The sequence below is a fragment of the Euleptes europaea genome, chromosome 13 (assembly GCF_029931775.1).
Source record: "Euleptes europaea isolate rEulEur1 chromosome 13, rEulEur1.hap1, whole genome shotgun sequence".
Taxonomy (NCBI): Eukaryota; Metazoa; Chordata; class Lepidosauria; order Squamata; family Sphaerodactylidae; genus Euleptes; species Euleptes europaea.
The window spans coordinates 28,872,772-28,886,381 of NC_079324.1; the positions used below are offsets into that span (position 1 = coordinate 28,872,772).

Here is a 13,610-nt window from a genome sequence, read left to right on the forward strand (position 1 = left end):
ACACATGGGATGATGTCACATCACGATGTTTAGGTTAGGGTTTTGCAGTCTTAAAGCTCCCTGCAGATTGACTTAGTTACATTGTGCTTAGAGCAATAAATCATAGGTTGTACCAGAACATACTGGGACAAAGAAGCCAAGGCCGCTCTCCCAATGAAAATATGAAAGCCAGCAGTTATTTGGATCTGTATTTACTGGAATGCATGGGTCCCTTGTAAGGCAGAAGGAAAGGAAGCCGTGGTAGTCCTTATAATAGCATAGCCTGGAGATTAATTTTAGATGACGTCCAAGGCTGAGTCAATAGAAGCCAAACTTGGTGGTGTTATGTAGCCGTTTCCCTCTTTAGGTAAAGTCCCGGCCCTCTTCCATTTCTAGGATGGGGTGTTTGAACAGAAATAGGGTTGGTTATGAAACTTGCAACTTGAAACAATGGGCCCTTCCCACAAGAAACTCTGCTTGCCAAGTAGGTACCCCCAGCTTGCTGTTTTGAAAAAACGCAGTTGTCCCTCATAGTTGCGGTTTTGTTCCTTAGTATTCCTGTTCCTGTCTTAATACATGAGAACTGCAGAGGCATGTCAAAGAGGAACAATGAGGAATCAAAGACTGGCAACAAGGAATAGGAAAGGAATCGTGACGTTGGGCTGTGATATCACTGTACTTCAGTAGATGGTGTAGGTGTTTATTACAAGTCTTTTCCTGTACTGAAAATCTTGGCGCACATGCATGTTCGCTGCTTGGTGACTTGCATGTGTGAATAAGCTAACCCAGATCTTTTTACACCTCATACTCAGCACTCTCCCTTGGAGTCAGTCCGTACATTCAGCTGTGATTAATCAAGTACGTGTGCCTGTTTGTATTTGAGCTGGAAGAGGGCATTGCAAGCACCTCATTACTTTTCTTTGGCTGACGGATCATTAAGAAGTTGGCTCATATTTATACACATTTCAGAGAAACTTTAACCCACTTTCACTCTGATACTATTTTCATGGGGAAGAAAAACAGTCCACATTACTTCAAAGAGGATTGTTTCCCCCCTTCACATCACCTGCGAGCAAAAAACCTGCCACCTTGGTTTCTGGCATTTAATCTTTGCTCGTTTTAACAGTTGACAGAACCCCAAAACATTTTTTTTACTAATCTGGCATAGAAGTTGAATAGACTTCCAAAGTAAGTCATGGAATTTTTTTTTAAAGCCATGAGCGAAGAAACAAATACTTCATTTTGGAAGTACAGGAATAGAATGCTTCCTGCATTGTGCAGGGGGTTGGACTTGATGGCCCTGGTGGTCCCTTCCAACTATGATTCTAGAAGGACAACAAAGATACCGAGGAGAAAATATATGAAAATAAAATTGCAAGAGTGTGTGGTGGAGGGGTATGAAGCACCACAGGGTAGTTGAACTCACTGTGATTGAAGAACATGGAGTATGAAGTTGTAGAAGACTGAAAACAATGTTTGGTCTGTCATATTCCCACCCACCCCCAAGTCTTAGGGTCAGTTTGATCCTACTCTTGTTACATTTCTGCTGGCTTTATGCAAAGTATTTATTGTGTGAATCAGTTTCATGCCTTGATTCTTGGACTTTTTAGTCTTCTGACTTCCAAGCTGTAGGGTTAGTTTCTTTTTTTAATTTTCCTTAAAGGGTTTTGAGTGTCCTGTTTAGCTGCAGTTTTGTTCTTAAGCTCTTGAAGAGTATTTTTAAGTAGTTTGGTTCATCTTTTAAGTATTGAGACAGTAGATTTAAACAGAAATTATTTTAATGGGATTGATTAATTGTGAGATTTGGGATTTGAAAAGGAATATATTCTTCATAACATTTACTTGGTAGATTGATATACCCTTGATTAAAATCAGACATTTAATTCAAGGTTCACTGTAGTTGGTGGGAACGGATCTTTAGATCAGCTGATGCTTTCTCTAAAAAGCTAGAAGATATTCTAATTTAGGATTAGTGTGTTTGGGGTCTTGCTTAAAATATGCCTCCCCCCACCCCGGAGGGCTACTGAGAACAGCCATGCCATCCAGGCAGTTGTTTAGATTGCCAGCAGTATAAAGAGACCCGAGATGGGCCACCACTGATGGTTAATTTTAAACCAGGACTTTAGTCTTGGGAAATATGAATGTATTTATTTATTACTACATTTTTAATCCCACCCTTCCTCCAAGGAACTCAGGGTGATATGCATCGGTCTCCCAAACCCTCAGAACAACCCTGGCAGGTAGGTTAGGCTGAGTGAGTGTGACTGGTCCCAGGTGACCTGCCAAGCTTCATGGCAGAGTAGGCATTTGAACATGGGTCCCCCAGATATTATTCTAGCACTTAACCACTACACCAAGCTGGCTTTAGGTGTCATATTTACCTCATCTGTAGTTCACCTTTCTGGCTGAGACTCAGGTTACACAATTTTTTTTAAAAAAAGCAGTAAAAATGTTATGCACACTACAATGTAATAGAACTGGAATATATTAGGTAACAATAAAAACAGTACAGTATATACAACAAACAGTATGGTCTAAAATGCATGGTCACTTAGCCCAGTTCCAGCCCAGTTCCATCCCCGTTCCACCCAGGATCAAATGAACCCACATTGCCTGGAATGAGCAGGGACTAAACTGTGTGCAAATGGATCCATGTAAACAGAAAATGCGGGTTCCTGCTCCCCACCCCACCCCAGCTCCTGGTGATTGGTCCTTTCGAATTGACTAATGGAGGCTTCCCCGCCCCCGCTTGTAATTTTAAAAGCATTTTAAGAACTAAAAAAAAAACAAAAAACGGAGCTACCTGAAAGAAGGGGGGGGGGAGAATCCAAGCCTCATTTTAAAAAAGACTTTCTTTTTCTCAAAAAAAGCTCGCAAGTAGCAGTAGGCAGGAAGCATTTGAATTCCTGCCTCTTCACAAACTGTCTCATGATTGGCTGTGAGTGATGCCAATCATCTGCGTTTTCCCTGTTTCTGTTTCTGTTTCTCCCAGAAGAGGAATGAGAAAAGGCGGGTTCATTTCGCTTTGATACAGGGCTGAAAGAAGAGTAAATAAGGTACCATCCGTTTGCGAAGATTTGATCCTGGGTGAAACTGGGAGGGAACTGGGCTGGAACGGGGCTGGAACTGGGCTAACTGACCATGCGTTTTAGACCTAAAATAAAAGTACATTACAACATTAGAAAGTAATGCAATAAAACTCTTATATATGCAATAAACAATGCAGTGAAAGTAACTTATGACGCCATAAAGAGGAGAAAAATGTTGGAGCATGTATAGTTTTTGCTCCTTAACCAATAAATAATTGCACCTAGTCCCCAGACCAATGGATTAGGATGAATTTTCAATTGTATTCATTAGTTGGATTGACCACTGTTTCTGAGCTTCCTTAAGCACAGGAAAAGGTGGAATACAAATATTTTAATAAAGGGACTTCTTGGTTTTCAACGCAGACTCTGTTGCTACTCTAACTGGTGCTCAGGCAATTGGTTGTTATTTACAAACATGGATTGCTGGGGTGTGACTTCCAGGCAGGCTGTGACCTTTGCAGGTATGTGTGTGTGTTAAGTGCAGTCAAGTCGCTTCCGACTTATGGCGACCCTAAGAATTAATGCCCTTTAAAATGTCCTATCATTAACAGCCTTGCTTAGGTCTTGCAAACTGAAGGCCGTGGCTTCCTTTTTAGAGTTAATCCATCTCATGTTGGGTCTTCCTCTTTTCCTGCTGCCTTCAGCTTTTCCTACCATAGAGAGCCCGTGCGGTGTGGTGGTTAAGACTGACAGACACTAATGTGGAGAACCGGGTTTGAGTCCCCACTCCTACACATGAATGGCGGACTCTAATCGGGTGAACCAGGTTTGTTTCCCCACTCCTACACATGAAGCCTGCTGGGTGACCTTGGGCTAGTCACAGTTCTCTCAGAACTCTCTCAGCCCCACCTACCTCACAAGGTTTCTGTTGTGAGGAGGGGAAGATAAGGTGATTGTAAGCCGCTGTGAGACTCCATAAAGATAGAGAAAACTGGGGTATAAAAACCAACTCTTCTTCTGTTTCAGTGACTCTGGTGTTCTCACAATGTGACCAAACTACAATAGGCTCAGTTTAGTTAATTAAGCTTCTAGGAAGAGTTCAGGCATGTATTATAGAAATCAGTCTTCCTATTGGAGAATCCCTGCCCTGTTTCAGTGCTCAAATGGTCCACAGTGGCTTGGGGCTTCTGTCCTGGCTGACCATATATGCCATAGTCTGTAGAGTGACTGAGAGTTACTTGCAAAAATAAGTATGTTTTGATTTTGATTCTAGGGGTCTAGAATCTCAGATCCTTGACTAGCATCTTTTATAAATCCTGGCAACACACCTGCATTTTCTCCATCCCTACATGGCGTCTGATTCAGCGTTGTCGTCAGCTGAGCAGCAGCTGGATAATTATGGCTTCGAGTGGACGATAATTGGCAGGCTCTGGTTCTTTAGTGCCTTTACTGAAAGGCAAATGCTTTGCTTATAAAGAAAGCAGGGTACCATTGTTATATTGGTGGGTTAATGTCTCGTCTTAGCCCAGTATTGTCGGTCCTGGCTAGCAGCAGAACTTGAGCACAGCCCTTTAGCTTTTGTTCGGAAACCTTTTCTAGCCACAGTAGCTGAGAGAAATGGTGAATAGTGGCCTTCGGGTTGGCAAAGCAGTGGCCTTTCCTGTCAGAAATGAGGAGAGAGACTAGGGAAGCTAGGAAAAGATGCTGTCAGTGTGGGTTGCCAAAGTATATTGAGGGCTTATCTCAGCTGCAGAAGAAAACTAGTTTAATAATCATTTTCTCTCCTCAGGGAGCTGTAAATCAGTGAGGAAAGGGATCGGTAGGGATTTCTATAGAGGACTGTCAGCACCCTTACCCAAGGACAGTTCCCAGAATTCTTTTATCCATGACAGATAAAACTGGAGTAAAGCCAATATTCGTAGGGGAGATATGCCTTTAGAATTGTCATTTGCTGAGAGAATTGTGGATGTGATCACTGTGGTGAATGGATATATGTCGTCCTGTGGCAAGAGGTGGTATTTACACTTCATTGGGTTCCTCTTGTGTGGTGGATACCCGGGGCCCAATTCAAAGGTGTGGTTGCCACTGCAAAGCCACTCTCATGTGCTCTGAGTTACCTCGTAGTACTAATTGTATGCAAGCATTTTATTTAATTCTGTTTAATTCTTCATTTGTTTATTTACATTATTTATAGTCCACCTTTCTCACTGAGCTCAAGGCAGATTACACAGGTCAGGGCAAGCTGCAATGTCGTATGTGTTTTACTGTGTTCTCTTTGTATAGTGAATATTTCACTTGTCTAAACACCAAGAGCTTGGTTTAGTTTGGGTTATTTTTGGTGATGTGGCTGCTGCCACAAAATCACTACTACGTGGCATTGCAGGCTCCACGTTACAGCAACAGCACATGCACAAACAAGGTGAGGCCAGAGGATTACTTCCCATGGCCACTCCAAAGGATGTGCTGTGCTTTTGTGGGAAGTACTGTGAGCTGTGTGACTCATGGCATCCCCTAAGAAAAAAACTCTGATGGCCTTTTAAAAGGGCATATTTGTATCCTGCTGTCATCTTATGTATATATTTCTCTTTGGGTGAATATAGCAGTAATATTTTGGAGGAATGAAGGAATTTGAATAGCACTGTTGCTGCCATCCAAATGTACTTTTACGAGGAAGGGGGCATGTCTTGTGATGAACACTGAAAAGAAATTCTGAAGGTTTTCAGCATGATTCAGTTTGAACTGCAAAAAAGCAACCAAGCATTTAGTTCCTGGTACATCTGTCTGTAGTGCCATTTGTGAAGAACCTGCTATGGCAGCCCTTAGAATATTATTTGTTTTGATTTCTAGCCTGCCATCAATCCCCAATCAAGGCCAGGCACATGTCTTTTGTTGCAGGCTGTATGTCTGTAGAATCTAAGGGTGCTCAGTTTGTGTTTGGGGTAGGTGGGGACAGATGCCATGAAAATCTTCCATTCAGCTCTTCCCTCCACATATACTCAACCCAGTTCCATAACATTGCTCTTGTCTTCAGACTTAGTAAACTGGTGCTCAGGAAGAAACATTTCTCTGTCATGTTTAAAATCTTCTGCAGTTCAGTTCCATCCCACAGGGACAGCCATGTGTTTTTCTTTTTTCGTTTCTTGATCCTCTCCACCCTGGCTTGATTTTGTGTATGTGCGTGTGTGTGTGTGTGTGTGTGTGTGTGTGTGTGTGTGTGTGTGTGTGTGAGAGAGAGAGAGAGAGAGAGAGAGAGAGAGAGACTAAAAGGCTGAGAGAGCAGCTGCTGTTCTGCTGCATACTGACTCGGGTTTCCCATCTACCCCCACCCCCAGAGGGCAAATGGTTTCCTGGTATGTGATGCAGGAAATTTGTGTCAGTGCATTAATGTAGTACAAAAGACTAAGGACAAATCAGCAGTGGATAGAAACGTTGTGCTTTTTTCATGCAGTGAGATTTCGATGGAGCCTTGGTCAAGAATAGCATGCAAAAATTGCCTTGCTGTCATGCATTATGTTTTTAGGCTTCTTCTGTAACTGATGTTAAGAATACACTTTTGGGCACAGTGCACTTTTTAAAGCTACTGCATATGGAACTGGAGCCAGAATCCCCCCACCATTCCCCAAATACAAGGATCGAATTTTTAGGAGCTTTTATTTTTAGAACCTGGGAATACCGCCCCCCCCCAACATCCCAACCATAGTTAATGTGCAAATACTTTTGTAAAAATTTCTAGTCCACAGATGTTTTAATTAATCTTTATGGTTAATTTTTGTAATGTTTTGGATGGGATTTGGAAAGATAAAAATTAGTAAACACATCTGCACCTAAAAAGAAACAGTGTTCATATAGATTTCCTGTTTAGTTGCCTGATGGGGATTCTTACTCGCCAAAGGTGACCGTGAGTTATATGGGTTAATCAATGAGCCTGAGTTAATGGCAGTGCCTAACAATGAAAACAGACTTTTTTGAATGTGTATGAAAGTCCTTGGGATTTGAGATTCAAATGACTCAGTATATTGTTCCTGTGGGACATTCACAAAAAATCTTTTGGGGCTTGTGAAATATGCACTGCCACCTCTTGTGGTATACAGGATACCAGTTTGCATCTCCTATGTGGCTTGTTTTGTTCTATTTAATATGGTTCATTCCATTAACTAACTATTGGTACAAAATGAGCCGCTACATCATTTCAGCATCTTGTAAAACATTTTGCTTGTTTTTTTTTTAAATCTCAAAAGGAGAAACTGGCCTTGGGAAATCAACCTTGATGGATACCCTTTTCAACACCAAGTTTGAAGGCGAACCAGCCTCTCACTCACAGCCAGGAGTTCAGCTAAAATCCAGTACTTACGATCTTCAGGAAAGCAATGTCCACTTGAAGTTGACCATTGTTAGCACAGTGGGTTTTGGGGACCAGATTAACAAAGAGGACAGGTAAGCAAGAGATGGCTGTTGATCAACTAAACATCAGGATTTCCTCCTCGTGCTCTTGACAGTCTGACAGCTGGTTTTGACAATACATCAGCCAACAGTTAGCCACAGCTTGGTTGTAGAACATTTGCTTGGCATGCTCAAGGTCTTATTTCAGTCCTTGGCATCTTCTCTCAAAGGCTTTTGGATGACACAGAGCTAGATGGCTAATGTTGTATGTCAGATTGATGCTTTCAGTTGCTCATGCTAGTTGTCTGCTCATGCAAACACTCTAGTACTAGAGGAAAAATGCATAGGATACCATAGGATACCTGGTCTGTCGACGAGTAAATTGCATTGTTTCCAGTTTGCAATCTGATCAAGCCAGTAGCATGAGCAATTCCCCCTCCCCTCCAGCCAGCTTCTAGAATATCATCGGAAATAACCCTTGATTTCTAGGAATCAAAGTATTTGTGGTTTCTTTATTGACTTGGTTGACAATGTGTGGGATTTGTTTGTTTAGCTTGTATGAAAATTATTGGGGGGGGCATTGGTAACTGTTCATGACAAGGGTGAAGATTTTGTGTAATCCAAGTTATCTCCTGCATTAGTCAAGGATTTCTGCTTCCCCCACACCTTTAAATGAGGTACAAGCAAGGAATACTTTATGCTTTGTGATAAGTTCTCTGTTTTTTCTCCCCTTCTAAAAAAGTTATAAGCCTATAGTGGAGTTCATCGATGCCCAGTTTGAAGCTTATCTGCAAGAGGAACTGAAAATCAAGCGGGTTTTACACAACTATCATGATTCCCGGATCCACGCTTGCTTGTATTTCATCGCCCCTACAGGCCACTCTTTGAAATCTCTGGATTTGGTAACAATGAAGAAGCTAGACAGTAAGGTATGACTTGTGTTGGCATCAGTGACAGAGTGTTAATTGGTTATTGTTCTTTTTTCCTCTTGCATGTGAAGAAGTTGGCCCTCTTTTTCATTTGGCATGTCCTCCTTGCCACTTCCTGTGCCGCAGGGAGGAGCAGAGGGGTAATGCGCATATTTTTCATGCACAAGGCATGGCGTCTCCTTAAAAGGATTGTGGGTAGCAGGGTTTCATCTTGAGAACTCAGAGAGCTGCTAACAGTCAGGGCTATAAAGGACCAATGCTGTTAGTAAGTCTAAGGTTGCTTTGTATGTTCAGTGGAAAACTTTGGACTCCAACCCCTCTCTCCTTTCCCCCTTCTTGGTTTTCCTACAGGTAAATATCATTCCTATTATTGCCAAATCGGATGCCATTTCCAAGAGTGAACTGACAAAATTCAAAATTAAGATCACAAGTGAACTTGTCAGCAACGGGGTACAAATCTACCAGTTCCCTACAGATGATGAGTCCGTTGCAGAAATAAATGGGACCATGAATGTAAGCAACAAAAAAAAACTATTTATTCTGGGCAAATACCTTTTAAGGGGGGTATTTTGCAAAACAGGGATAGTGTTGGCCTTCCTTCTAGGATTGTTGTAGGGATTACACAGATGATGTATGTAAAGTACCTGCAACCCATAAAAAGAGCAATAGAATTGCTAATGTTTACTACTATAACATACCTAGTGAATGGCTTGCTTTTTATTAAAATACAATTAACATGGCTCAAACCAAGAGCGATATTCTGTAATGAAGTACAAATCTTTCACTCACCAGTTTTTCCTGAGAGCCAGTGGGGGATAGTGGTTAGAGTATTGCTGTTGGATTGGAAAACCTGATTTCAAATCTCCACTCAGCCACTCATTCTCACTTTGGACATGATGTTATCTCCTAGCCTCACCTATCACACAGGGTTGTGTGCGAAGAGGTGCGAAGTACTATGTACTATGTACACCATCACCTTGAACTCTTTGGAGGCAGGCAACGTAAAAAATATAACAGACTCTAAATGTGGAAGTTTATGGGTTTTGATTTTATGGGCATTGTCTCTATCTGCTAAACCATCTCCTCAGAAACAAAGAAACGAAACCAGAGAAGCAGGAGATGAAGACTAGTTCATGGTCTATGCTTCTAGGGATTCCAGGTGACTTTATTGTAGCATAGCATATATACACAACCATTATTTGCACTGGATTAGGGGTGGCAGGATGCTGTTTCTATCCCTGTTTCTTTTCTGTAATGGTAGGAGGCCTGTATCATCAGTAGAGGCCATCTCTTATCCTTCCTGATACCCTAATTCAATGTCCTCCTAATCTGTTGACAGGTATTTCATTTTATCAATAGATAGCAAGGACAATTGAAATGAGAATCACAAAGGACCAAACTAGATGAGACCTGGAGGATCTTTGATTAGGATCTCCTATGGCTGAAAGAGTGTGTTTGTGTGTATCCGTATTGGAGCTGTGGCACTGGGTGAAGGATTTAATATTTTCTCCAGGTCAGGGGTGTCGAACTTAATTGTTATTAGGGCCAGATATGACATAAATGTCACTTGGTCGGGCCGGACTATGCCTGGCTAGCCCAGATTTAGAGTGCGGGGGTGGCTGCCTCGGCTGGCTCATGGGCTGGATAAGACCTCTCAAGGGGCCGAAGCCACCTGCGGGCCTTATGTTTGACACCCCTGCTCCAGCTAGTGTTTACCTGTTGCAAATCAGTATCCACTGCTGGTCTCTGTATGGAACCTACAAATGTATGTTTTCTCTCAGGGAATACATGAGTGATTAAAATCAGGAATCTCCACCCCCTGAGCAGCAGCCCTGTTCTGAACCCCCTTATCCTTCACAGATGTATTTAGCTTTTTAAAAAAAGAGAGCATGGAAGAGGTGCATTTAGACTTTTTAAAATATGGGTCTCTGGGTCATATTTAGCTTGGCCTAGAAATGTTCTTTGCACACAGACTTCGAAGCTCTGCCCACAAGTTATGCGCTGCAAGTCTCACTGAAACTGTGGTTATCAAATTATATTCTCTACACATCTGGAATATTGCCATAATAGTGTTCATAGCAGGTGTGTGACCAAGCACAAAATTCAGCCTTGCAAATATTTTCCTAAGGATTTTTTCCTCTCCCCCTCCTACTCCCTTTTCTTACAACTGCCTTTTGAAAGGAATTCTGTTCTGGCAGCCATCTTTGGCTCTTGCTGTGGAGTGCTTTTGAGAAACACATTTCCCATTCATTTCCTGTAGGGTGGAGGCACATATATTTATGCATCGTCTCTCAGGGCTGGGGAGTCATTCTATTTCTGTGCCTGGCAGTTTTCTTCCCAACCTTTAGAAATGTGATCCCAGGGTATTTTTCTCTCTTGTTCTTTCTCTTTTGTAAAATTTTACTTTAAATGCAAGAACAAAATGTTATCTCTAAAGCAGTTTGAGAGGGGGTTTAGTTTGCAAATGAACATAAATTCATATTTGCCATAAATAGAAAGGTTCATTGCTCCTCCGCTGTCCTAATCTGACATTTTTAGCCCCTCTACAGCGAAACCTACAGCCAGAGAGAACATGACAAATAATTGTTTGTACTTCTTGTTTAGAGACTCAGGTGCAAAAAGCACTGTGCTACTTCTGATCTGACAGGTACTTTAATTTTCTTGGGGGCTTTCTGGTGTCTTTCCATGTGGGAATCACAGCATGCTCCATATGCAAAGCTTATGCGCTTTAGTGGCTAAGCAAGTGAGTTGTGGAACAGGAAGTTCCCAGTTTGAATCTACCATGACTTCTTGAGGTGGTGTTTAGCCACAACCATCTCTGCCTCGGTCAGCTGTCTGCAATTTTGGATAAGACTCACCTTTCTTAAAAGGGTGTTTTGTTCATTCAAATATTCATACCTTGGCTTTTGCTTTCAGAATTAAATCTCTCCAAGGAACTAACAAAAAAAAGTCAATAAAACATCTACACACAATAAACACTAATTTGCAAAAACAGACCACGCCAACAGATTAAAAACTAATAAAACATCTACACACAATAAACACTAATTTGCAAAAACAGACCACGCCAACAGATTAAAAACTAATGCAGCCAGCAAATAAATTACTTACCAGCAGATCAGATAATTCTTTGTAAGTAATCATTGATCAGGATTACAATAGGATTCATGCTTCGAAAATTATACAAACCACTATATAAATAAACTGTTATTCTCTAGATTTTATGCCTTTTTATCCTGCTCTTCCTACATGGAGTTTAGGACAGCAAACCTGGGTGTTCCTACCCATCTCACATTGGGGGGGGGGGGATAGGGGACCAACAAAAATTAGAATGGGAGCCAGGTGCAGCAAACAAACTACCACCAGTTGGAGATCTCTTCTTTATGTGGTTATTGTAAATGCATTGGTTTCTTAGGGGAAATGTTACAAAAATGCCAAGTATGATTAATCGAAGGGAAGTTAACTTGTTGGTGGGGCTCTTTTTCCTTTCCCCTCTCTTACTCTATTCTAGGCCCACTTACCATTTGCAGTGATTGGCAGCACAGAGGAAATGAAGATAGGAAATAAAATGATGAAAGCTCGTCAGTATCCCTGGGGGATTGTGCAGGGTAAGTGTCACACTGGTGTGCTAACGTTGCACGCTCTAGTGGGCAAGTTTCAACAAAGCACTGGGTATATGCAAGATAGGGTTGCCAACTTCCAGATGGTAGTAGTCAAAAATGGCTACAAGTGCTACTCAGGAGTTTAGGAATTCAAAATAAAGGCACCAGCAAAATTACACCCACAATAAGGTAACTACAATGCAAAATTGCTTTTTAGAAAAATATATTGAGAATAAATTCTCACTAACACAACCTCAGTTGAGCAGACAGAAAATTTACAATTGGTCTAAAGTAGACCCAATATGACGACGCAGAAGCATTACAAGGAGGTAAATGTAGGCAAATTTGCTCATTTCATTTCAAGTCCATACATATAAAATCCAACAGTTAGGCAACGGAGACAAGACGTTGTGCAATGGAAATCCGGTATAATTCCATTTCATATGAAACTTTTTCAAGCTCTCAGTCCTTCCAGATGGTGGCTGGAGATCTCCTGGGATTACAACCGATCTCCAGGCGACAGAGATCAGCTCACCTGGAGAAAATGGCCACTTTGGAAGGTGGACTGTATGGCATTATACCCTGTTGAAGCACTGCCCCTCCCCAAATCCTGCCCACCTCAGGCTCCTCCCCCAAAATCTCCAGGTATTTCCCAACCCAGATTTGGCAACCCTAATGCAACATCACACAGGCGAGCTCTTCTTGGCATGTCAGTGTCATATTTAAATCAGGCATTAGCCAGGCCTCGCCAGGTGCTAGGCCTGAAAAAGAGGTTCTCAGAACTAGAATCTACCACCTGCATTCTGACATTATACTGTCCTTTTTATCAGTTCAGGCCTGTGCCACCTCTTTATCATCTCATTCTTCTCCAGGTGTGAACCAGATCTGGGACTGAGAGTACTCAGACTCCAGAAACCTCTTGAATGTGTAAGGAAATGGGGAATGTGTGCCATTAATGGCTTCAAGTCAGACACTATGAGGCTTCTGGGGTGGCCAGGCCCAGTATATATAGTGGAAGCCTAGACTTTTGTTCTTGCCTGGTCAACAGAGCACTATTCCTTGCCTGTGTGTGTAAAATGTCATCAAGTTGCAGCCGACCTATGGCCACCTCTCATGGGGTTTTCAAAGCAAGAGATAAACAGAGGTGGTTTGCTGTTGCCTGACTCTGCCTAGCGACCTTGGACTTCCTTGGTGGTCTCCCATCCAAGTACTCACCAGGGCTGACCCTGCTTAGCTTCTGAGATCTGTTGAGATTGCCTGGGCCATTCAGGTCAGGTTTTGCCTACCAAAGTTAAAACCCAGCCAAACTCCTGCTCAGTCCTCAGCTGTGGTAACTGGAACCTGGAGAACGCCTACTCCAGACCTGGATCTGAATGACCCACAGTTCCAGTCTGGCCCTAAAAGCATCTCACTACAACAGAGTTGAAGGTTGCTCCTTGGGTCACAGATATATGGTAGCCATTATTGTATAAAATTGTGCATGAAGCTTGCTTTTAAGCATAGTTCATCTAGGTGTATTATTACTGTCCTTTGATGCACTTCTGATTTGCTTGACATTTGAGAAAATAGAGAAAACACACACAACCAATGGTGCTGAAAACATAGGCCAGGAAGGTTTTTCAGAGTTTTCTGGATTGCCAGGCTCCCAACATCCCAAACTCTGAGACTCCTGAGGCAGGGCATGGTGATAT

The 13,610-nt window shown here is 42.1% G+C and overlaps 1 protein-coding gene across 4 annotated transcripts in view; it reads left to right on the forward strand.

Moving 5' to 3' along the window:
- The window catches only part of SEPTIN6 (septin 6), a 50,064-nt gene that overhangs the window by 21,652 nt on the left and 14,802 nt on the right, over positions 1–13,610 (forward strand). For all 4 annotated transcript variants that reach the window (XM_056859191.1, XM_056859189.1, XM_056859192.1 and 1 more), the window contains exons 3-6: positions 7,247–7,442; positions 8,131–8,317; positions 8,669–8,830; positions 11,829–11,925. In XM_056859191.1, coding sequence (XP_056715169.1) covers positions 7,247–7,442; positions 8,131–8,317; positions 8,669–8,830; positions 11,829–11,925 — 642 coding nt within the window. The remainder of the gene's footprint in view (positions 1–7,246; positions 7,443–8,130; positions 8,318–8,668; positions 8,831–11,828; positions 11,926–13,610) is intronic.